Below are 24,409 nucleotides of genomic sequence, written 5' to 3'. Positions count from 1 at the left end.
GATACTCAGTATGTGACATAATATTTTATTACGCTGTGACGTAATCTTGTGCTGTATTTTACAACGAAAAAAAGTAAAAAAAAAAAGAAAAAGAAAGGATGCCTGCCCACACCAATGCTTTGCAGACCTTAGAAGTTTCAGAATCAAAGTGGCTTCCTGTAACTCTCTGTCCTGTGAAAGCCAAGGATGGGGGAGGTGCTGCCAAGAGGGGAGTGAGGACCGGCCCCACGGCGGGAGGCCAGGAGTCCACACTCCTCACCCCCCACACTGACTCCTGGACAAGACCCCAGACACTGTAGCTGGGGGCCTTGTCCAGGGCACATCGCTCACTGAGGCCCCACTGTGCCTCCCCTACCTTGTCCAGCAGGTCAGCTCCACCCTCACCCAGGACCTCCAGACTCCCTCCTTCTGCCTGAACTTCCACTGTTCCTCAGCCCCCTCTGTCTCCCTGGCTCAGTCTGTTTTCTCTGCCAGTCTGTCCATCTGTCCCTGTCTGTCTCCCTTCCTCCTCTTCTTTCTGGGGAGCTGAAGCCTCAGGATCAGACTCGAGCACCCTGACTGCAGGCCTAGATGCGGGCAGCGGCTGGAGTCTCCTGAACCAGGGGTAAGCAGGGAGGGCTGGGATCGTCAGTTCTGGGGTGAGCTCAGAAAGGCAAAGACACACACCTTGTGAACACCTGGACCCAGAGGCAGAGCACAGCCAGGAGAGGTGACCACGAGTGCACGGCCAGCAGAGGGTGGGCACACCCTGGGAGAGGGAGACCCTGTCACATGAGAAGAGGGCACAGCTGTGAAACATAAGGGGAGACCTGAAAGGGGCTTCCAGGAAGACAGACTCAGCCTCCAGGCCACAGACAGGCACTGACAGCCCCGGGAGATCCCCGCCCTCTCTGCTCAGCCCCAGAGAGGCACCACGGGAGGCAGCACCTGCCCTCAGACCTCCACAGTCTCATCAGCCCGGTCTCAGGCGTTGAAGAACCAAGCCTCATAGCACAGTAACACTCCAAGCACAGAAGGTGCTCAACACTTGTTTATTCTTGTGCACGTGTTTTCCAATCCGAGGGCTTGTCTGAGCCTCACAATTTTCTCTAAGAATAGTTTAGCAAAATATCTGTGATCAGAACTCTCCATGCAGGAAACATTTACCTCCATTCTGAAAAACTCCTAGGCTTTTGTGCAAGTAATTCTTTGACTAACTCTGAAATTCAAAAAGCAGAGACATCACTTAGCCAACAAAGGTCCGTCTAGTCAAAGCTATGGTTTTTCCAGTGGTCATGTACGGATGTGAGAGTTGGACCACGAAGAAGACTGAGTGTGAAGGATTCATGCTTTCGACTGTGGCGCTGGAGAAGACTCTTGAGAGTCCCTTGGACTGCAAGGAGATCCAACCAGTCAAACCTAAAGGAAATCAACCCTGAATATTCATTGGAAGGACTGATGCTAGCAGAAACTCCACTACTTTTTCCACTTGATGTAAACAGCCGACTCATTGGAAAAGACCCTGATGCTGGGAAAGATTGAGGTCAGGAGGAGAAGGGGACGACAGAGGATGAGGTGGTTGGATGGCATCAGCGACTCGATGACATGAGTTTGAGTAAGCTCCAGAAGATAATGAAGGACATGGAAGGTTGGCGTGCTGCAGTCCATGGGTTCACAAAGAATCAGACACAACTGAGCAACTGAACAACAAACAAAGATTCACACGGAAAGGCAAAGGAACCAGAGTCGCCAAAATTGTTTTGGAAAAGAAGAATAATGATGGAGGAATGACATCACCCAATCTTTTAACACCTTCATTGAGATAAAATTCACATACCATACATCCTGCCATTTTAAGTGTGCAACTTGGGACTTCCCAGTGGTTCAGACTCTGCACTTCCACTGCAGCAAGCACAGGTGTGATACCTGATCAAGGAACTAAGATCCCAAATACCATGCAGGGCAGACCAAAAAAAAAAGAAAAAAAAATCAAGTGTCCAATTCAGTGGGGTTTTGTATATTCAGAGAGTTATGTGACCATCACCACAATTTTAGAAACTTTTCATTACCTCGAAAGAACCCCCAGCCCCATTAACAGTCACAGACCCTCAACTACCCTGGCTCCAGACAACCTAATCTACTCTTCACTTTTTCAGGTTTTATCAGTTTATTTCTGGCTGTGCTGAGTCTTCACTGCGGCACACAGGCTTTCTCTAGTTGCAGCAAGCAGGGGCTACTCTCTAGTTGGGGTGCATGGATCTCTCGTGTGGTGGCTTCTTGTGGAGCACAGGCTCTAGGCAGCTGGGCTTCAGTAGTCCCAGCCCTCAGGCTCTGGAGTGTTAGGCTCAGGAGTTGTGGGGCCCAGGCTTAGTTGCCCCTCAGCGTGTGGAATCTTCCCAGGCCAGGGACTGAACCCATGTCCCTTGCATTGGCAGGAGCATTCTTAACCACTGGACAAGTTAACCACTTAGGCAAGTTCCCTAATCTACTATCTGTCTCTAAGGACTTGCTTGTTCTTGACATTTATGTAAACGGAATCATACAATATGAATTTTTTCAAGATTCATTCAGGTATCAGTACTTTCTTCCTTTTTACGACTGGATACTACTCCACTGTCTAGATTATATAGCATATTTGATTCACCTATTCATCACTTGAAGGACATTTGGGTTGTTTGCACTTCTTGGCTGTTATGAATAGTGGTGCTATGAACACAGTACAAGTTTTCAAATGGATGTATTTTATTGGGTGCGTACTATGGAAAGGAATTGCTGAGTCATATGGGAACTCTGTTTAACCTTTTGAGGAACTGCCAGGCTGTCTTCCATAGCGGCTGCACCATTTTACATTCCCATCAGCAGTCTAACGATTCTAATTTCTCCATCTCCTTACCAACACTTGTCATTTTGTCTTTTAAAGAGAGCCATTCTATAAGCTGTAGGTAAGGTTAGGATTAGAGTTCAGGCTGAGGGTTTTGATTACAGCCATCTTAATGAGTATGATGTGCTATCTTTTTTGGTTTTGATTTGCATTTCCCTAATGAGTAATGATGCTGAGCACCTTTTCACATGTTTATTGCACATTTTATGATTTCTTTAGAGGAATAGCTATTACTTTGCCCTGTTTTCAGTTAGCTGTCTCTTCTTGACTTGTAAGATTTTTTTATATTTTGGATCAGTCCCTGATGCGATATATGATTTGCAAATGTTTTCTCTCATTCTTGGGAGACTATCTAAGTTTAAGACATGACATAAAGCTATAGTAATAAGGCCTGTGTGATTTTGGTGAAGGATAGACACATAGGTCAGTGGAATAAAAGAAAGAGTAGAGAAGCAGATGTGCAGAAATATGTGCAATTAATCGTTTACAAATAAGTTAGAGAAGGCAGTTCAATAGAGAAAGTATAGTGTTTTCAACAAAGGTACTGGATAAATTGGACACTCATAGGTAAAGAGAAAATACAAACAACCCAGGACCTAAGCTTCATACCTCAAACAAAAATGATCTCAAAATAGATCACAGACCTAAGTGTAAAACATAAACTCTGAAACACTTAGAAAAAAGTCTTAGATGAAAATACTTAGATAAAGGCTTTGTGACTTGGGATTAGGCAAACAATTCTCAGGCATGACTCTAAAAACATGAGTCCTAGAAGAAAAACTTGATAAATTAGACTTCATCAAAAAATAAAACTCTGGCTCTGCAAATGATACTATTAAGAGGATGAAATGACAAGCTACAAACTAGAAGGAAATATTTGCAAAGTGCATATCTGACAAATGATTGCATCCAGAGTACATACAAACTCTCAAAATTCAACAGTAAGAAGACAAACAACCTAATTTTAAAAAGGTCAAAATACCAGGAGAGATATTTCAGCGAAGAGAAAACCTGGACGGCAAACAAGAGTGTGAGAAGACGCTCCACATCCCTGGGTGTCAAGGAAATGCAAACTGAAGCCAGTGTGCCGTATGGCCCCACAACATCAGAGCAACCAACGTGTGGAAGTGCTGACAAAGACACACGGCACCTAGGACTTCTCTTCATTGCTGGGTGGAATGCAAAATGGTAAAGCCACTATGGAAAACGGATTAGCAGTTTCCTACCAAGTTAAACATACACTTAGCACAGTCCTACTCCTAGATATGGTATTATCCCAGAGAAACAAAAATACATGTTTACATAAAGACCTACACAACCATGTTCACAGCAGCTTTACTTGTGATAACCCCAAACTGGGAAAAACCCACATGTTTGAATGGGAGAATGAATGAACATCACTACAGCGGAGTACTCTCCTGCAGTAAAAGGAAACCAACTATCGATACAGGCAATAACATGCACGTATCTCAGGAATATTACGCTAAGAAGGAAGCCAGTCCTGAAAGATTACATGCTGTATGTTGACAAGCTGTATATTTCCATTTACAGAACATTGTTAAAAAAGAGAGAAGTACAGCGGTGTCAGTTTAGGGGATAGAGGGAGACGAGACTGCAAAAGGGCAGCCAGTGGGAATTTTGGGGGTGATAGAGCTCTGTGTGTCCTGATTGTGGTTGAGGTTACACAAATCTATACATGTGTCAAAATTCACAGAGCAGCATACTAAAAAGATCAATTGTATTGTAGGTTGAAATAAAATTGAAAGGCATATCTGCCTCACATTGTTTAAATTATGACTTGGTGAGCAACACTGCAGAACCTAAAGTCACACAATATTAGAAGGATTCTCTTCTGTTTACTTGCCACTTCCCCAGATTTTCAGAAACCAGTCAGTACCTCCCTCCTCAGTTCCCACCAGGCAAGACCATGCATTGTTTTCTTGGAGGAAACCCAGGGATCCTAGAGCCAGTGTGTGCATTGGGCAGGGGGGAGGTGTCATGTGGGTCCAGCCACAGCCCAGCCCAGCAGTAATGGGGCCAGCAGGGGCACGGGCCAGTCGGGAACCGGACAGTGTATGGGCACTCCTCTGGCGTCTCCCATTCTGGGATTCTGAAATGGACAAGAAAGTGCAGCACTGGGCTGCAAACACAGGATGATCTCCTGGGCTGACTGGGCCCCTATCTCCCCTGGAGTCTGGTCAGGCCCAGCAAGGGTGGCCGGAGCGATAGCCCCTCACCCCACCAAGCCCACCAGGCCCTAACCGCCCATGGTCACTGGATCTGATAAGAGATCCACACCCACGGCTCCCTCCCCTCCCCCAACGATGACCACAGCGTGGCCCCCACCCTGGCTCCACGTATATAAGCGGACCCTGGGGACTGAGCACCAGGACGCCAGCTCTCAGCGCGCCCAGCTCCCACTCAGCCACCACCATGTCTCTGACCAGAGCTGAGAGGACCATCGTCGTGTCCATGTGGAGCAAGATCTCCACACAGGCGGACGCCATTGGCACCGAGACCCTGGAGAGGTGAGCACCAGGTGGGCTGGGGTGGAGCCTGGAGGGGACCGTGTGGGTCAGTGAGGAGGGTGAGTGAGGAGGGTGAGTGAGGAGGGGGAGTGAGGAGGGAGAGTGAGGAGGGGGAGTGAGGAGGGGGAGTGAGGAGGGAGAGTGAGGAGGGGGAGTGAGGAGGGGGAGTGAGGAGGGTGAGTGAGGAGGGGGAGTGAGGAGAGTGAGTGAGGAGGGAGAGTGAGGAGGGAGAGTGAGGAGAGTGAGTGAGGAGGGTGAGTGAGGAGGGGGAGTGAGGAGAGTGAGTGAGGAGGGGGAGTGAGGAGGGAGAGTGAGGAGGGTGAGTGAGGAGGGTGAGTGAGGAGGGTGAGTGAGGAGAGTGAGTGAGGAGGGGGAGTGAGGAGGGAGAGTGAGGAGGGGGAGTGAGGAGAGTGAGTGAGGAGGGAGAGTGAGGAGGGAGAGTGAGGAGAGTGAGTGAGGAGGGTGAGTGAGGAGGGGGAGTGAGGAGAGTGAGTGAGGAGGGGGAGTGAGGAGGGAGAGTGAGGAGGGTGAGTGAGGAGGGTGAGTGAGGAGGGTGAGTGAGGAGAGTGAGTGAGGAGGGAGAGTGAGGAGGGGGAGTGAGGAGGGAGAGTGAGGAGGGGGAGTGAGGAGGGGGAGTGAGGAGGGTGAGTGAGGAGGGGGAGTGAGGAGAGTGAGTGAGGAGGGTGAGTGAGGAGGGGGAGTGAGGAGAGTGAGTGAGGAGGGGGAGTGAGGAGGGAGAGTGAGGAGGGTGAGTGAGGAGGGTGAGTGAGGAGGCGGAGTGAGGAGAATGAGTGAGGAGAGTGAGGAGGGGGAGTGAGGAGGGGGAGTGAGGAGGGGGAGTGAGGAGGGGGAGTGAGGAGAATGAGTGAGGAGAGTGAGGAGGGAGAGTGAGGAGGGGGAGTGAGGAGAGTGAGTGAGGAGAGTGAGTGAGGAGGGAGTGAGGAGGGGGAGTGAGGAGGGGGAGTGAGGAGAATGAGTGAGGAGAGTGAGGAGGGAGAGTGAGGAGGCGGAGTGAGGAGAATGAGTGAGGAGAGTGAGGAGGGAGAGTGAGGAGGCGGAGTGAGGAGAATGAGTGAGGAGAGTGAGGAGAGGGAGTGAGGAGGGGGAGTGAGGAGGGGGAGTGAGGAGGGGGAGTGAGGAGAGTGAGTGAGGAGGGTGAGTGAGGAGAGTGAGTGAGGAGGGGGAGTGAGGAGGGGGAGTGAGGAGAGTGAGTGAGGAGAGTGAGTGAGGAGGGAGAGTGAGGAGGGTGAGTGAGGAGGGAGAGTGAGGAGAATGAGTGAGGAGAGTGAGTGAGGAGGGAGAGTGAGGAGGGGGAGTGAGGAGAGTGAGTGAGGAGAGTGAGTGAGGAGGGTGAGTGAGGAGGGAGAGTGAGGAGAATGAGTGAGGAGAGTGAGTGAGGAGGGAGAGTGAGGAGGGAGAGTGAGGAGAATGAGTGAGGAGAGTGAGTGAGGAGGGAGAGTGAGGAGGGGGAGTGAGGAGTGAGAGTGAGGAGAATGAGTGAGGAGAGTGAGGAGAGGGAGTGAGGAGAGGGAGTGAGGAGAGTGAGTGAGGAGGGTGAGTGAGGAGGGGGAGTGAGGAGAATGAGTGAGGAGAGTGAGGAGGGGGAGTGAGGAGGGGGAGTGAGGAGGGGGAGTGAGGAGGGGGAGTGAGGAGAATGAGTGAGGAGAGTGAGGAGGGAGAGTGAGGAGGGGGAGTGAGGAGAGTGAGTGAGGAGAGTGAGTGAGGAGGGAGTGAGGAGGGGGAGTGAGGAGGGGGAGTGAGGAGGGGGAGTGAGGAGAGTGAGTGAGGAGGGTGAGGAGAGGGAGTGAGGAGGGGGAGTGAGGAGGGGGAGTGAGGAGGGGGAGTGAGGAGAGTGAGTGAGGAGGGGGAGTGAGGAGGGGGAGTGAGGAGGGGGAGTGAGGAGAATGAGTGAGGAGAGTGAGGAGGGAGAGTGAGGAGGCGGAGTGAGGAGAATGAGTGAGGAGAGTGAGGAGAGGGAGTGAGGAGGGGGAGTGAGGAGGGGGAGTGAGGAGGGGGAGTGAGGAGAGTGAGTGAGGAGGGTGAGTGAGGAGAGTGAGTGAGGAGGGGGAGTGAGGAGGGGGAGTGAGGAGAGTGAGTGAGGAGAGTGAGTGAGGAGGGAGAGTGAGGAGGGTGAGTGAGGAGGGAGAGTGAGGAGAATGAGTGAGGAGAGTGAGTGAGGAGGGAGAGTGAGGAGGGGGAGTGAGGAGTGAGAGTGAGGAGAATGAGTGAGGAGAGTGAGGAGAGGGAGTGAGGAGAGGGAGTGAGGAGAGTGAGTGAGGAGGGTGAGTGAGGAGGGAGAGTGAGGAGAATGAGTGAGGAGAGTGAGGAGAGGGAGTGAGGAGAGGGAGTGAGGAGAGTGAGTGAGGAGGGGGAGTGAGGAGGGTGAGTGAGGAGAGTGAGTGAGGAGGGAGAGTGAGGAGGGTGAGTGAGGAGGGAGAGTGAGGAGAATGCGTGAGGAGAGTGAGGAGAGGGAGTGAGGAGAGTGAGTGAGGAGGGAGAGTGAGGAGGGAGAGTGAGGAGAGGGAGTGAGGAGAGTGAGGAGGGGGAGTGAGGAGGGGGAGTGAGGAGGGGGAGTGAGGAGGGGGAGTGAGGAGGGGTCAGTGAGGTGGTCAGTGAGGGGGTCACTGAAGATGGTCAGTGAGGAGGGTCAGTGAGCATACGCCGGTGAGGAGTGTCTCGGTGGTCAGAGGCAGGAGGAGGAGGTGATGGGGGCTGTCTGAGGGTCACCTGTGTCTCTCGGGGCCCAGCACCCAGGTCCCCACAATCACGTGGAGGGAGGGAGGCAGGGAAGGAAGGAAGGAATGACCTGGAGACGGGCGGTCAGGGTGAGGTGGCCGGGCCGTACTGAGCAGCGGCTACCCCAAGAGTCACCCAGAGCGGTCACTAAGTCGCCCGCCCGCCCGCAGGCTCTTCTCCTGCTACCCCCAGGCCAAGACCTACTTCCCGCACTTCGACCTGCACTCGGGCTCCGCGCAGCTGCGCGCGCACGGCTCCAAGGTGGTGGCCGCCGTGGGCGACGCGGTCAAGAGCATTGACAACGTGACGAGCGCGCTGTCCAAGCTGAGCGAGCTGCACGCCTACGTGCTGCGCGTGGACCCGGTCAACTTCAAGGTGGGCGCGGGGCCCCGGGGGCGCATTTTCGGGGCTGGGGTCCCATTTTCGGGGCTTGGGTCCCGGGGGCGGGAGGAGGTCTCTGTGGGCGGGTCCCGGGGCGGGGCGATGTCTCTGTGGGCGGGGTTTGGGGCGGGGCGAGGCCTCAGGGCGGGGCTGCTTCTGGGGCCGGGGTCCCGGGGGCGGGACGAGGTCCCAGAGGCGGAGCTTCGTCCGGGCAGACAGCACTGACCGCTCTCCCTCCCTCCCCAGTTCCTGTCCCACTGCCTGCTGGTCACGTTGGCCTCGCACTTCCCCGCCGACTTCACGGCCGACGCGCACGCCGCCTGGGACAAGTTCCTGTCCATCGTGTCCGGCGTCCTGACGGAGAAGTACCGCTGAGGCCGCCGCAGGACCCACAGGACGGAATGGGCCCCCGGATGCTCTAAGGAGTCTCACACCCCACCCCACGCCTTCCCCTAGAAGGGCCAATAAACGAATTAACGTCCACTTTGTCTCTGTGGTCACTGGGCCACTGTGGGTGGGGGTGGCAGAGATGGAGGGAGGGTGCAGGGCCTGCCTGGGTTACACGGGAGGCCTGCAGGCATCTTTGCACTGACCCCCTCTGTCTGAGGGCAGAGATCAGATCAGATCCTGGGGAAATGCACTTTCTCTTCTGCAGAAAGGGCGCCTCTAGGCCCCTTGGGGATGGGGTGGGAGGCAGCACTGGAACCCAGCTGGCAACCTCTGGCTGTCTCTGGGGCTTCTGATGGTATACTCTCTTCTTCTGGAATTTATACTGTTTCCTGATTTATGCCTGATTTCAGTAAGAGAGGAGTGCTGAATATATTCATTCATTCATCCACCCATTCATTGCTCCATTCAGCAATCATTTGTGAGCCCATAAGAGGCCCAAGAATCTTTCTAGGGCCTCTTTAATTGGTCATGAATACGACCAATTAAATCAGCAAAGCTCTTGACTGGTGGAGCTGACAGTCTAGTGGGGGATACAGATCAGACACGGAAAAGGGAAAGAGGTTCAACCTTGCTCATAACAAGAGAGATGCAAAGTAACACTAAAAATTTCACTGGGATCCATTTCCCCGCCCCCTCTTGATAAACAAAAACACAAGACTTTGACCATACTCTGCTGGCAGCCCCCCTACAACGTGGGTGGGAGTAGAACACAGATGTATAGATCCACTGGGGCAGCTGAGTTTGCTATAGTCTGGAAAATAGTCCATAACGATTCAACGACAGAACAAACCATGAACATCCACACCACAGGGAACTGCGAAGGGAAAAAAAAATGACAATTTCTTATGATGATTGTGACATGATAGCCAGGATTTACAGAGTTAAAAAGAAAAAGAAATGAAAAAGTAGATTGGTATATGCATAGCATGATTTTTTTTTTCTATGAGGAGGGGAAATTCAAGTATGTGTGGGCACACATGCATGTGAGTGGTTCATTGACCTCTGTGTGCCCTTGCAAGTGTTCATCTGTTTCTGTGTGTTTGCATATTTTTGCAAAAAGCGACTATGGACAGATAAACTGGAAATGATTACAAATGGCAACGTGAATGGGGTTGAAGGCATGCTCCTCCAAGCCTAACTCTCTTCACTCTCTTGACCTTGAATCATGTTAAATCATCAAAAAGAAAATTTAAAAGAGCAAAAAATAAAAACATCAAAATAAGAAAATAAGTTACATGAAACTGGTTGAGGATGTAGTAATCTAACGATCAGGAAAAAAGAACTATTCCAAGTGACTTGTGAACATAGTACCTTGGCTATGCAAAGAATCTCTAATATTCAGTAACTTATTGTTATTACAACACAGATACTGTGAGTTCATAATCTTGTATTCTAAAACATTTTCAAACTGTCAAAAAAAACTGCAAAAATAAGACAAAGATGGAGAAATAGGAGTGACTGCTAGTGGGTATGGGGTTTCTTCAGGGGATGATGGAAATATTCTAAAATTGTAATAGTTGCACAATTCTGTGAATGTATTAAAAATGAACTGTTATGTTTTAAGTGGGTGAATTGGATGGCATGGGAATTATATCTCAGTCAGTCAGTTCAGTTCAGTTGCTCAGTCGTGTCCGACTCTTTGCGACACCATGGACTGTAGCACGCCAGGCCTCCCTGTCCATCATCAACTCCCAGAGTTTACTCAAACTCATGTCCATTGAGTCAGTGATGCCATCCAACTGCCTCATCCTCTGTCATCGCCTTCTCCTCCCAACTTCAATCTTTCCCAGCATCAGAGTCTTTTCAAATGAGTCAGTTCTTCGCAGGAGGTGGCCAAAGTATTGGAGTTTCAGCTTCAACATCAGTCCTTTCAATGTATATTCAGGTCTGATTTCCTTTAGGATGGACAGGTTGGATCTCCTTGCAGTCTGAGGGACTCTCAAGAGTCTTCTCCACCATCACAGTTCAAAAGCATCAATTCTTCGGTGCTCAGCTTTCTTTATAATCCAACTCTCACATCCATACATGACTACTGGAAAAACCATAGCCTTGACTAGATGGACCTTTGTTGGCAAAGTAATGTCTCTGCTTTTTAATATTCTGTCTAGGTTGGTCATAGCTTTTCTTCCAAGGAGCACACGTCTTTTAATTTCAGGGCTGCAGTCACCATCTGCAGTGATTTTGGAGCCCCCAAAATAAAGTCTATCACTGTTTCCACTGTTTTCCCTTCTATTTGCCATGAAGTGATGGGACCTAATGCCATGATCTTAGTTTTCTGAATGTTGAGCTTTAAGCCAACTTTTTCACTCTCTTCTTTCACTTTTATTAAGAGGCTCTTCACTTTCTGCCCTAATAAACCTGCAAAGTATGCTAATAAACTTCCAAATACTCATCAAGATTCCCCAGTTAACAACTTGTCTTCACTTGCTCTTTCTTTCTGAGTCACTTGACAGTAGAATGCAGGCATGACTCCCTTTAATACTCTCAGCATCCCTAAACACCTGTAGATTTCCTAAAGTCAACAAGAACACTTACCTGCATAGCCAGAGAACTACCACCAAAATCACGAGATTGTGAAATGAAAGTTGCTGAGTCATGTCCAACTCTTTGCAGTCCCGTGGACTGTAGCTTGCCAGACTCCTCTGTCCATGGAATTCTCCAGGGCAGAATACTGGAGTGGGTTGCTGTTTCCTTCTCCAGGAAATCTTCCTGAGCCCAGAATCAAACCCAGGTCTCCTGAATTGCAGGTGGATTCTTTACCACCTGAGCCTCTGGGGCACCTGCATAGGCAGAGAACTACCACCAAAGTCAGGAGATTAACACCAGTCCAAATCCATCAACACAGATCTCATCACACACTGTCCTTCCCAAGAATGGCCTTTACTTGTCAACATCAAACTTTTCATTTAGTCTTCAGCCTGGCTCTTCAGTCTCTTTTTGCATGAACTTCATATTTTTGTGGACGTTTTGGGATTTTCAAAAAATATTTGCTATTTTATTCATTTGGTTTTTAGTTGTGGCATGTGGGATCTAGTTCCCTGATCAGAGATCAAACCTGGGTCCCCTGAACTGGGAGTGCAGACTCTTAGTCACTGGACCAATTTAGGGAAGTCCCTGAATTGTGTGTGGGGGGGTTCTTCAGTGTCCTAATATGAAAAGAGTTGAGTATGACATTGTCAGACAGAAAAATGAATATTTTTCTGAATAAAAGCCCCAAGTCAGGATACATGCACAGCAGATACATGCACAGCAGGCTCCCAGCACTTGTGTATAATTAAAGAAGAAATTTTTAACTTAAAAAAGTCAGTAACAGAGGATACAGATGAAAAAGACAGCAATAACACCAACACTGGAAAAGTGGGAAAGGGAGCAAGACTCTCTTGGGGGCTTGCCCCAACTGGAGAGCTGATCGGTCTCAGGGAACTTCAACATTTGGATGGACTCGAAATGCAAACCTAATCTCTCCAATCAGGGTCTTGTCAGAACCAGTAATCCTTTTCCCTGAGACCCTATATAAAAAACTCTAGTCCTCCCATGACGGGGAGCCTAAGCAAAGAACCCTCATTTTTGACACCACTTGGGATAGATATCGGGCCCCAGCAAATAAACTACCACCTCCCAGACAGAAGCCCAGGAAAGTTGCCATGCTCAAGAAGCTGCTTCAGGCTCTAAGATTTGGGAAATCTACACCAGCTGCTAGCTTAGCTTCTGGGGAAGATGTTGGGGTTCCATGGAAAATAAGTGCAGAGCGTTCTGACACTCTTTCTGACCACTGAGGGACCTAGAAAATGACCCACTCCCACCCTTCAGGGAGTTACCTGGCCATGGCAAGTCTCTCCCAGCCCTCAAGCCACCAAACCTGCAAAACTAACCCATAAAGTAGCAAGGGCTTGGGGAGGCAGAACTGCTGGCCCAGCCCATACTGCCTTACCTACTGGTGAGCAAAGACCGGCAGCTAGAATGGGGAGCCACAAAGAAGGAGGTCTAGGCAACAGGATTGCCCAACTACCCCACGGCTTTCTCCTGACTCTGAAGCAGCCACGATGACAGGCCCAGAAAACCCACACACCTCACTCCACACGACAGACAGCTTAGACCTCAGAATTACTGCCGTGAAGAGCAACAGGGTCTCTCTTTGTTGAAAGTACAACAAAGGAAATTCTTGAGAAAACTGGGAATGGGCCTGGAGAAAATAAGAGCTTTGAGGTCTCTGGCACCTTCCCCGAAAGGAAAAAGTTCATGCAAGTAGGAAAGTCAGGGTCTTTCCCTGCTTTGTGTTCCTGGCTAAACTCAAGACTAAGAAAATCCCCTGGACTTGCAGCATCAGTAAGTATCCAAGTGCCCCACCAGCACACGCCACCCCCCACCAAGGTTAGCCTCTGGCATGTGAAATGCCGAAGAAATTGCCTTCTAGTCCAATCCCCACTGACCTCAACCCAACGCAAAGGGCATCTGCCTGTGGTTCCCACCTCTCCTCAGAGAAGAAGATCCTAGCAGAGCCTCCAAGGTACAGTCAGGTGCCAAGGAACACAATGCCACACCATCTATCAGGCCAGGGCATGGACAGCCAGCTTCAGATCAAAGAGAGAGAGGCTTAGTGTAATAACCAGTGTCATTACAGCAGGAAAGTAGAGGGCAAGTGGTGAGAGGGGCTCCTATGTGCACACCTTCCCGGGGACACAGTTCCTGTCAGTTGCCTCCTCCTGCAGGAACATGTGTAGGCAGCGTTCGTTCTGAGCTAGTGGATGCCCAGCATCCATCCAATTTATTAGCAATTCTGCTAATAAACTGTTTTAGGTCCTACCTCCTTTCTTCAATAAAGGACTCCTCAAAGATTCTTTCATTTCCTCGAAAAGGGAGCTGCTATTTCAAGACTTTCCCATGCAGTGGTGGGACTATTAATACAATCGTTCTCTCTCGCTCCAGCTCATTTTTTAGTCACTCAAAGTTACTGCAGCACCGTCATACACAGGACTCCTTCAGTTGAAAACAGGTAGTTTTGGCTACATGTAAATCTCAAAGGTGGGTGAAGCAAGCACGGCCCAGGCCTACCGTCTGTGGATTAAAGATGTTGATATCCAGAAAGTTACTTAGCAGCCTATAAGCGTTGGTCAGTTTCTGCAGCTTCAAGTTAAGGCTCCAGGTGTTAGCTACTGCCAAGTCTGACATCTTTCCAAAGGAGAGACCTGGACCGGGGGCTTCATTGTGGTTTTGATTTGCATTTCACAAACAAGTCGTGAAGTTGAGCATCTTTTCATGTATTATTCTTTTGGCGGGGTGGATAAAGTCTATTCAAGTCCCTTGTCCATTTTTCATTGGGTTGTTTCTTTTTGTTGTTGAGTTGTAAGAGTTATTTCTACATTCTGGATACAGTTCTTTATCAGCTATGTGGTTTGCAAATATTTCCTTCCATTCTGTGAGTTGCCCTTTCACTGTCAATAGCTTTTAACCTGACCTAATCAAGTCTTTTGATTTGACTTCCAGGGTACAGGAAACACACGGACAAAGCAACCAGCTAAATAACACTGCAGGGAAACTACCGGAGCAACCCCAAAATGAAATATTCTACAAGTCAGTAGGCCTGAACTGTTCTGCAGTCATTGATAAGGAACAGTGGGTATGGGGTGGAGAGCTTCTGGAAGAAAAAAATGAATAGGCAACTGAAAGCTACATAGGAACCTGGGTCGGATCCCAACCTGAACAAACTGAACAAATGTGGGGGATGAACAGGGAATTTCAACGCAAAGGGAAGCTCACTTAGATTGAGGATAGGCTTGTGGTTATTTATACAGAAAGTGAAGTCGCTCAGTCGTGTCTGACTCTTTGCGACCCCATGGACTGTAACCTACCAGGCTCCTCCCTCCATGATTCTCCAGGCAAGAGTATTAGAGTGGGTTGCCATTTTCCTTCTCCAGGGGATCTTCCTGACCCAGGGGTCGAACCCAGGTCTCCCGAGTTCCAGGCAGATGTTTTAACCTCTGAGCCACCAGGGAAGTCCATTTATATAGAAGGATCTCCTTATTCTAGGAGATTTGTGCTCAAGTTTACACAGAGACATGATGTCATCACACGTGTCCACAGGGTTTAGAAGAAAAATAAAACACATTGAGACACATCCCCATATACACTGACAACACAGATGTTAGCGATGATTGGTCTGGGTGGAGGGAGCCCAGCGGCTCAGCATGCTGTTCGTGATGTGCTAGACCTGACCTCAGCGCGCTCCCCGCCTGTCACTCCACCCCGCCGCTGGCCTCCTTTTTGTCTCCCAGAAGATGATGGAGGCCTGGGCCCTCTCAGGGCCCTTGCACCTGGCATCACTCACTCTCTTCCCCAAGCATCTTGTGGTTGATTCTCCCAGCTCCTTCAAATACTCGCTCAGAATCCCCATCTCAGCACCATCTTCCCCACCGCCTTATCTAAAAGTATAACCCCTCTGAGCTCCACGAACAGCACTTCCCTGCTCTCTCCTTTCTGATGGCAATGCCATCTGTCTCTCTCCAGCCAGAGACCACCTGGAACACAGCCATGGCCAGAGTTGGGTCTGTTAACTCACGGCCACAGAGAAGACCAAGGCCGTGGGGAGCCCTGTATCTGGGTCAGAGGACTGAGCCTGGGCTCAAGGAAGCAGGCTAGCTCTGGACTCAGTAAGTCTCATCTAGAATATAAGCGATACTGTGACTGCCAGTGAAGCAGCAGCCGCTCATCAGCCAGGTCGGGGGCCGTTGGGATGTTCTCTTGGTGGGAGTGGCCCCTGTTTTCTCTGTCTGGACAGTGCTTTTCTGCCTGGAGCATCGCAGTTACAGTGGCCAAGTCTGATGTCATGTCCCACAGAAATGCACAAGCGTCATGGAGAAAACCCAGGCGTCCGGGGAAGCCCTTCTTCTCACGGCATGTTTACCTGCTGCCCTCGTCCTGTTCTGCACACCTTCCTCAGCAGGAGTGTCTTCTTGTCCTGGGCTGAGCACCCAGCAGTTAGCAGTGGTCTGGCACTGGTTAGAAGGTCATACATCACCCATGAGGAATGCATGGAGCTTCTGGGCCTTCACAAGCTTGCCCAAGGCAGCACCTGCTGCTCACCTGCCTTTAGGGTCTGGTCAGGGCTGCAGACCCTCTCTTAAGGGAGATGCCTCCTTCCCTTCCTCCAGGGAGGACTCTGACCAGAGGGACTGCTGCCCAAAAGCGTGGCTATGGGGTGTGGACCCATGCACCTCACTGTCCTGGAGCTCCTAGGAGCTGGGTCTCGGGCCTCAGCAGAGGGGAGCGGCCTGAGTGTGAGGAGTCTCTCCCCTGAGGCTCGGGCCTCAGCCCCAGTGAACTTTGTGACCACAGCTGCCTCCCCGCTCTCTAGGCCTCAGCTTCCCCATGGGGCCAGGAGACCCTGGGAACCCTTCACGTTCTGAAGAACCGGCACCGTTTGCGCTGGTGGGCCTGCTGTTCTGTGGGGACAGGAGCCAGCCCCCTCGTCCACCATCGGGCAGGCCCCTGCCAGCCATCCTTGACCCCCAGCCCTGAGCTCAGCTCACCCGGGAGGCAGGGCAGGCAGCGGCATTCATTCAGGGAGACGGTGGTTAGCGCACGCATGGCACTGAGGCACAAAGACCCCTGGGTCACTAGATAGTTCTTTACGGGGAGCCAACTTTGGGCTCCTGACTGTCCAGGAGGCTTCACAGACCAGGAAACAAAACCAAAACAAAATTCCCTCCCTTTCTGAGATTATATTCTAGTGGGTAATAAACACCTGTTTTTCTGTGGAAAAAAAGAAAAGTGTAGCAAGCTGGAGACTGGACAGGCCAGGTGGGGGAGTTGCAATTTTAAATGGGGTGGTCAGTGTGGGCCTAGTAACATGGTGACATCTGAAGGAGGACCTTCCCGGAGGGAGGCCTGGGGAGGATGGAGCAGGCTAGAAGGAGGCAGCACGGGGCCTGGAGGAGGACAGAGGAGGGAGGCAGAGCTCGGGGCAGGGAGCCTTCCCTCACAGAAGGTCGGAAGCCACAGCAGGGCTCAGGGGCGAGAAATGAGGGTCGGACAGGCCTGGGGTCGCTGGTCTGAACCTCAGGAAGGAAGAATGGAGTAGCTATCTCCAGGAGGGGTGGGAGGCAGCGGAGGGGATGTGAGCCTGGCCAAGGGGTGGGGGTGTCTCCAGGGTATAGGTGGAGGTCGGTGCCACCAGGGGGACTAAGGGCAGACGGAGGGCGGTTAGGATGCAGACGGAGCCAGGGCCCTCGCCCCCCTCCATTAAAATCAACTCCCTAGACAAAAGTTTGTGGGGTCAGGACACAGACTACCCAGGAGAAGAAAGAAAGGCAAGAAGACAGTGGGGCAAAGCGCGTCTGAGCACCACCTGACAAAGGCTGAGAGAAGGAGCAGTCAGCCATGGCCCCAGCCCAGAAGGAGGGCTCTTCCCTCCTGCCCTCAGGCCCTCCCTGGATTCATCCCAGCCTTTCGGCCTGCAGGCCCCCTGCCCTGGCCTGAGTTTCTGGGGGCTGAAGGGGGCAGTTCCGGGCTGGGGTCCTGCAACCAGGTTCTAATCCAGTCTGACTTACTTTGCCTGCTCCTTCCCCCGTCACCTCCCACACCCACACAGGTCCACTGCACCCCTGCTTACACCTGGTACCCTCCATTCTGGCTGGAGACCCCAGTGCTGGGGAATTCCCAAGATGAGGGGCTGGCAGTCTCCTGTGGTCTCTGCCCTCTCCAGCCTGGAGCCCAAACGTCACCCCTGTCCCCACTGATCCCAGTCCTGGACCCGAAAGGAAATGGTTTCTGCTGAACTTGACCTCCTCACAGTGACCGCCACCGCACCGCGCTGCGAAGGATGCTCACAGGGAGGCTCAGGTGGCTAAGCTTGGGACTGAAGTCTAAGCTTCAGAGTGAGCTTCCCAGACAGTTGGTTCAAGTTCACCCTCAGGGCCAGCTGTGCTGGGCACACTCTTGCTGGCCCGAGAGACTAACAGTGAAGAGAAAAGCATCAGTACACTGGAGGCAGTTCAGGGAAGTCAGCTAAACAAAGAAATACACAAGGGTGAGTGGTGACCCAGGAGTCTGTCTTCTTCCTCTGTGTTGTCGGTAGGAACAGGAATCCTGACCGTTAGGGAGCCTCTGAGGACAGGACGCTGGCGGGGCCCCTGGAGCGGGCGGGGAGCGGCCCTGCGCATGCACTGTCCGCGGCGCGGAGTTGTCACTCCACTGGTGGCTCACTCCCAGGAAATGGATAAAGAAGGGTCACCTGCACAGGTGAGGAGGACAGAAGGGAGCTTTCGCTTTTTAAGCTGTGCTTTTTCCAGGGCTGCTGTTACAAATAATATGTATAATTTGAAAATTCTTAAAATATTAATTGAAATACATGCAGAAAACATGTGTTAAAGAAAATGTAGAAAGAAGACCCTGAGTGTGTGCGGACAGTGCATATGTGTCTGGAGACTGATTGTATGTGTGTCAAAAAAAAAACCAAGTTACAAAAATACACCCTGAATCCATTTGAACACTGAAAAGGAATAAACAGATTCTAACTGTCATGTGGGAAAATGCTCGTCCACCCCAGGTAATAAAACCAGGTGTCCCTATACACATTATTAATACCACCCACAATCCAGAGTTGGAACTGGCCAGCACGTGAACATGGACTCCCTTGGCACAGCGCTGTGGATGGGGTGTTGAAGGGGGTCAGCCCCTTCTCTAAGCACCCCTGCTGCTTCCTCTGCGGCAGTGGACAAGGGGGTGGGGGGACATATGAGAGGAGCAAGACTCCAGAGGACCAAGGCCTGGGCTCTGGGATGGGGGAACCCCCGGCTCAGACACAGAGACCGGGGCACGGTGCCAGGCCGTCCACAGCTCAGCTGCACCTCATGGCACCTGGTGGTTCCAGGGACCTGTGCTCAGGAGGAAGCCCCGTGAGAACATGCAAAACCAAGCCAGCTAGAACTCCTGCAGTCCCATCACCTGGGGACAGTTGTTTACCAGTCTGCTGCCTTCTATCCATCCCTTCCTTCCATTTAAATAATATTGGGGGGACTTCCCTGGTGGTCCAGTGGCTAAGACAACATGCTCCCAATGCAGGGGGCCCAGGTGTTATCCCTGGTCAGAGAACTAGATCCCACATGCCACAGCTAAAGATCCCATGTGCTGCAACTAAGACCTGGCACAGTCAAATAGAAATATATCCATATATACTACAACGAGCTACCACCGCACACCGGTCAGAATGGCCATCATTTAAAAGTCTACAAATAAGTGCTGAAGAGGGTAGAGAAAAGAGAACTCTCCCTCACTGCTGGTGGGAATGCAAGTTGGTGCAGCCACGATGGAAAACAGTACACAGGCTCCTCAGAAAGCTAAACATGGATTCCCATATGATACAGCAATCCCATTCCTGGGCATATATCCAGACAAAACTATAATTCAGAAAGATACATGCACTCCTATGTTCATACCAGCACTATTCACAATAGCCAAGACATGGAAAGGACCCAAATGTCCACTGACAGAGGAATGGATAAAGAAAATGTGGTATATACATACAATGGAATACTACTCAGCCATGAAAAGAACAAAATAATGCCATTTGAAGCAACATAGATGCAACTAGAGATTACAATACTAAACGAAGTAAGTCAGACAGAGAAAGACAAACCGCATATGATATCACTTATATGTGGATTCTAAAATATGCCACAAACAAACCTATCCTGGAAAATGAAACAGACTCATAAACAGAGGACAGACTTGTGGTTGTCAAATAGGAGGAAGAAAGGGGGAAGGAGGGACTGGTAGATACAAACTATTACATATAGAATGGATTAACAAGTCCTACTATATAGCACAGGGAACTATATTCAATCCCTTGGGATAAATCATAATGAAAAAGAATATAACAAAGAATGTATATGTGTGTATAACTGAGACACTTTGCTGTGCAGCAGAAATTAACAGAACCTTGTAAATCAACCATGTGCTGTGCTGTGCTTAGTCGCTCAGTCATGTCCAACTCTTTGTGACCCCATGGAGTTTAGCTTGAGAGGTTCCTCTGTCCATGGTGATTCTCCAGGCAAGAATACTGGAGTGGGTTGCTATGCCCTCCTCCAGGGGATCTTCCCAACCCAGAGATCAAACCTGGGTCTCCTGCTTTGTAGGTGAATTCTTTACCATCTGAGCCACCAGGGAAGCCCAAGAATACTGGAGTGGGTAACCTATCCCTTCTCCAGAGGATCTTCCCAACCCAGGAATCGAATCAGGGTCTCCTGCATTGCAGGCGGATTCTTTACCAGCTGAGCTATGAGGGAAGCCCAAATTAATTGTGGTATATCCAATTTCTTCCCCTTCTTATTAAAAAAATCCTATCTTTCAAAAGAGATGTGCTTATAAGGAAATGTTTATAAGAATTTAAAATTTTTAATTAAGCTATAATCTGTTTAATTGTGTATATATATATATATATATATATATACACACACATATATATACACTCGTTGCGAGAATAAGGAACCCATGAAGCACATAGAAATGGTTGCCTTGGGGAGGAGAGGATAAGCTAAGAGGGTAAAGCAGGTGAGGACACCAGCTGAGATGGAAACCTGGGAGGGAAAACCATGGGTTTCTGTGCCCCAGGCACTGCGTGAAGGGCCAGCCCCTCCCCTGGGTGCCAGCTAGCAGAGGCCCCCACCAGGCATCTGGGGGCCTGTGGGTGGAGGAGACCTCAGAAGGAGCCTCAGCCAGGTGAGGAGGGGGCTACAGCAAAGGCTGGAGAGGGCCAGAAGCCAAGACTGTTACTCCCGCCTTGTGACAGCTGGCTTCACTTTTCTCATCAGGTGGAGCCGCAGAAACTTAAAGTAAGAACACAGAGCGCTTCTGGGAGGGATGCCCCCCAGGTCATCCTTCCCTCAGAGGGACAGGCAGGTCAGGGACAATCGTTATGGAGGCTGGGCCCTGGGCTGGGTGGACACACGGACCCTCGGCCAGGCCAGGGCCCCTATCTCCCTGTGACCTGCCCTGGCTGTGGCTCTGCAGGGGCAGCCGAAGTGACAGCCCCTCAGCCATTAAGCCCACCAGGCCCTGACCACCCGCTGTCACTGGAAATGATAACAAACCCACCCCATTGCCCCCTCCCTTCTCCCAGTGATGACCCTGACCCAACCCTGGTTCCACATATATAAGGGGACCCTGGGGGCTGAGCATCACCAACACCAGTTTTCAGTAGGTCAAGCTCCCGCTCAGCTGCCACCATGTCTCTGACCAGGACTGAGAGGACCATCGTCGTGTCCCTGTGGAGCGAGATCTCCACACAGGCGGACACCATTGGCACAGAGACCCTGGAGAGGTGAGCACCAGGTGGGCTGGGGTGAAGCCTGGAGGGGACCTTGTAGGTCACTGAGGAGGGTGAGTGAGGAGGGTGAGTGAGGAGGGTGAGTGAGGAGGGAGAGTGAGGAGAGTGAGTGAGGAGGGTGAGTGAGGAGGGAGAGTGAGGAGAGTGAGTGAGGAGGGGAGAGTGAGGAGGGGGAGTGAGGAGAGTGAGTGAGGAGGGGGAGTGAGGAGAGAGAGTGAGGAGGGTGAGTGAGGAGGGTGAGTGAGGAGAGTGAGTGAGGAGGGGGAGTGAGGAGAGAGAGTGAGGAGGGTGAGTGAGGAGGGTGAGTGAGGAGAGTGAGTGAGGAGGGGGAGTGAGGAGGGTGAGTGAGGAGGGAGAGTGAGGAGGGGGAGTGAGGAGAGTGAGGAGGGGGAGTGAGGAGGGGGAGTGAGGAGGGGGAGTGAGGAGGGGAGTGAGGAGAGGGAGTGAGGAGGGTGAGTGAGGAGGGAGAGTGAGGAGGGTGAGTGAGGAGGGTGAGTGAGGAGGGAGAGTGAGGAGGGAGAGTGAGGAGGGAGAGTGAGGAGAGGGAGTGAGGAGGGGGAGTGAGGAGGAGAGTGAGGAGAGTGAGTGAGGAGGGAGAGTGAGGAGGGAGAGTGAGGAGGGTGAGTGAGGAGGGAGAGTGAGGAGAGTGAGTGAGGAGGGAGAGTGAGGAGGGAGAGTGAGGAGGGGGAGTGAGGAGGGAGAGTGAGGAGAGTGAGTGAGGAGGGGGAGTGAGGAGGGGGAGTGAGGAGGGAGAGTGAGGAGGGGGAGTGAGGAGAGTGAGTGAGGAGGGTGAGTGAGGAGGGTGAGGAGGGGGAGTGAGGAGGGGGAGTGAGGAGGGGGAGTGAGGAGGGAGAGTGAGGAGGGGGAGTGAGGAGGGGGAGTGAGGAGGGAGAGTGAGGAGGGAGAGTGAGGAGGGAGAGTGAGGAGGGAGAGTGAGGAGAGTGAGGAGGGGGGAGTGAGGAGGGAGAGTGAGGAGGGGGAGTGAGGAGAGTGAGGAGGGGAGTGAGGAGGGGGAGTGAGGAGGGGGAGTGAGGAGGGTGAGTGAGGAGGGAGAGTGAGGAGGGAGAGTGAGGAGAGTGAGTGAGGAGGGGAGTGAGGAGGGAGAGTGAGGAGGGAGAGTGAGGAGGGAGAGTGAGGAGGGAGAGTGAGGAGAGTGAGTGAGGAGGTGAGTGAGGAGGGAGAGTGAGGAGAGTGAGTGAGGAGGGGGAGTGAGGAGGAGAGTGAGGAGAGTGAGTGAGGAGGGAGAGTGAGTGAGGAGGAGTGGAGGAGGGAGAGTGAGGAGGGAGAGTGAGGAGAGTGAGTGAGGAGGGAGAGTGAGGAGGGAGAGTGAGGAGGGAGAGAGAGGAGGAGAGTGAGGAGGGAGAGTGGGAGAGTGAGTGAGGAGGGTGAGTGAGGAGGGGAGAGTGAGGAGAGTGAGTGAGGAGGGAGAGTGAGGAGGGAGAGTGAGGAGAGTGAGTGAGGAGGGTGAGTGAGGAGGGAGAGTGAGGAGAGTGAGTGAGGAGGGGGAGTGAGGAGGGAGAGTGAGGAGTGAGAGGAGGGAGAGTGAGGAGGGAGAGTGAGGAGGGAGAGTGAGGAGGGAGAGTGAGGAGAGTGAGTGAGGAGGGAGAGTGAGGAGTGAGTGAGGAGGGAGTGAGGAGGGAGAGTGAGGAGGGGGAAGTGAGGAGGGAGAGTGAGGAGGAGTGAGTGAGGAGGGAGAGTGAGGAGGGAGAGTGAGGAGGGTGAGGAGGGGAGAGTGAGGAGGGAGAGTGAGGAGGGAGAGTGAGGAGGGGGAGTGAGGTGGAGTGAGGAGAGGAGGAGGTGAGGAGGAGAGAGAGTGGAGGAGAGTGTGAGGAGGGGAGTGAGGAGGGAGTGAGGAGAGTGAGGAGGAGTGAGGAGGGGAGAGTGAGGAGGGAGAGTGAGGAGGGTGAGTGAGGAGAGTGAGTGAGGAGGGAGAGTGAGGAGAGTGAGTGAGGAGGGTGAGTGAGGAGGGGGAGTGAGGAGATGAGGGATGAGTGAGGAGGGGAGTGAGGAGGGAGAGCTGAGGAGAGTGAGTGAGGAGGAGAGTGAGGAGGGAGTGAGAGATGGTGAGGAGAGTGAGGAGGGGGAGTGAGGAGGGAGAGTGAGGAGGGTGAGTGAGGAGGGTGAGTGAGGAGGGAGAGTGAGGAGGAGAGTGAGGAGGGTGAGTGAGGTGGGGAGTGAGGAGAATGAGTGAGGAGGTGAGGAGGTGAGAGAGGGAGGAGGGGAGAGTGAGGAGGGAGAGTGAGGAGAGGGAGTGAGGAGGGGAGTTGAGGAGGGAGGTGAGGAGAGTGGTGAGAGGAGAGTGTGGAGGGAGAGTGAGGAGGTGAGTGAGGAGGTGAGTGAGGAGGGAGAGTGAGGAGAGTGAGTGAGGAGGAGAGTGAGGTGGCGAGAGTGAGGAGGGGGGTGAGGAGAGGTGTGGGTGTGGAGGTGGTGGGGGGGTGGTGGGTGTGAGGGAGGGGTGGGAGTGGTGAGGAGGGGGGAGTGAGGTGGGGGAGAGGAGGGTGAGGGGGAGGGAGTGGGAGGTGTGAGGAGGAGGGTGAGGTGAGTGGAGGTGGGAGAGTGAGGAGGTGTGTGGGTGGTGAGGAGTAGTGTGGGAGGAGGGTGGGAGGTGGGGTGTTGGGTGGAGGAGGGTGGGTGAGGTGGGGAGGGTGGTGGGAGAGGGTGAGTGGGTGGGAGGGAGTGGTGGTGAGGGAGGTGGGAGGAGGTGGTGGGAGTGGGAGGAGTGAGGGTGGTGTGGGTGTGGGTGGGGGATGGGAGGTGGGTGTGGGTGGTGGTGGGGTGGTGGGTGGAGGGTGTGGGTGGGAGTGGGTGGTAGGGAGGGTGGTGGGGTGGTGGTGGGTGGGGGTGGGGAGAGGGTGGAGTGGTGAGGGTGGGGGTGTGGGTGGTGTGGGTGGGTGGTGGGGTGGGTGGTGGGTGGGTGGTGTTGGAGGGTGGTGAGGGTGGTGGGGGTGGGTGGTGGGGGTGGGTGGGTGAGTGGGTGGTGGGAGTGGGTGGTGGGGTGGGAGGTGGGGTGGTGGTGGGTGAGGGTGGTGGGGTGGGTGGTGGGTGTGGGGTGGGTGTGGGTGGTGGGGTGGTGGTGGTGTGGGTGGTGGTGTGGGTGTGGGAGTGGGTGGTGGGAGGTGGGTGGTGGGTGTG

General features: G+C 52.4%; 2 protein-coding genes and 1 pseudogene across 2 annotated transcripts in view; 2 read left to right on the top strand and 1 right to left on the bottom strand.

The window, feature by feature from the left end:
* The first annotated feature begins 5,293 nt into the window (after positions 1–5,293).
* LOC128043181 (hemoglobin subunit zeta-like) lies at positions 5,294–8,880 on the top strand. Its single transcript, XM_052635457.1, has 3 exons — positions 5,294–5,388; positions 8,295–8,499; positions 8,752–8,880. The coding sequence occupies exons 1-3, from the start codon at positions 5,294–5,296 to the stop codon at positions 8,878–8,880; spliced, it is 429 nt and encodes a 142-aa protein (XP_052491417.1).
* A 122-nt stretch (positions 8,881–9,002) lies between these two features.
* LOC128060205 (sorting nexin-12-like) lies at positions 9,003–14,124 on the bottom strand (annotated as a pseudogene).
* A 7,052-nt stretch (positions 14,125–21,176) lies between these two features.
* LOC128071531 (hemoglobin subunit zeta) overlaps positions 21,177–24,409 on the top strand; it is a 24,426-nt gene continuing 21,193 nt past the window's right edge. The window contains exon 1 of the mRNA XM_052664369.1: positions 21,177–21,271. Coding sequence (XP_052520329.1) covers positions 21,177–21,271 — 95 coding nt within the window. The remainder of the gene's footprint in view (positions 21,272–24,409) is intronic.

The sequence above is a fragment of the Budorcas taxicolor genome, chromosome 2 (assembly GCF_023091745.1).
Source record: "Budorcas taxicolor isolate Tak-1 chromosome 2, Takin1.1, whole genome shotgun sequence".
NCBI lineage: Eukaryota > Metazoa > Chordata > Mammalia > Artiodactyla > Bovidae > Budorcas > Budorcas taxicolor.
This window is presented reverse-complemented; position numbering and strand designations above follow the sequence as displayed.

Excerpts from the sequence above, each read along its gene's own strand:
- LOC128043181 (XM_052635457.1), top strand. The coding sequence starts at position 5,294 with ATGTCTCTGACCAGAGCTGAGAGGACCATCGTCGTGTCCATGTGGAGC. Across the intron at positions 5,389-8,294 it reads GGCACCGAGACCCTGGAGAG|GCTCTTCTCCTGCTACCCCC; the intron begins GTGAGCACCAGG and ends GCCCGCCCGCAG. Across the intron at positions 8,500-8,751 it reads TGGACCCGGTCAACTTCAAG|TTCCTGTCCCACTGCCTGCT; the intron begins GTGGGCGCGGGG and ends CTCCCTCCCCAG.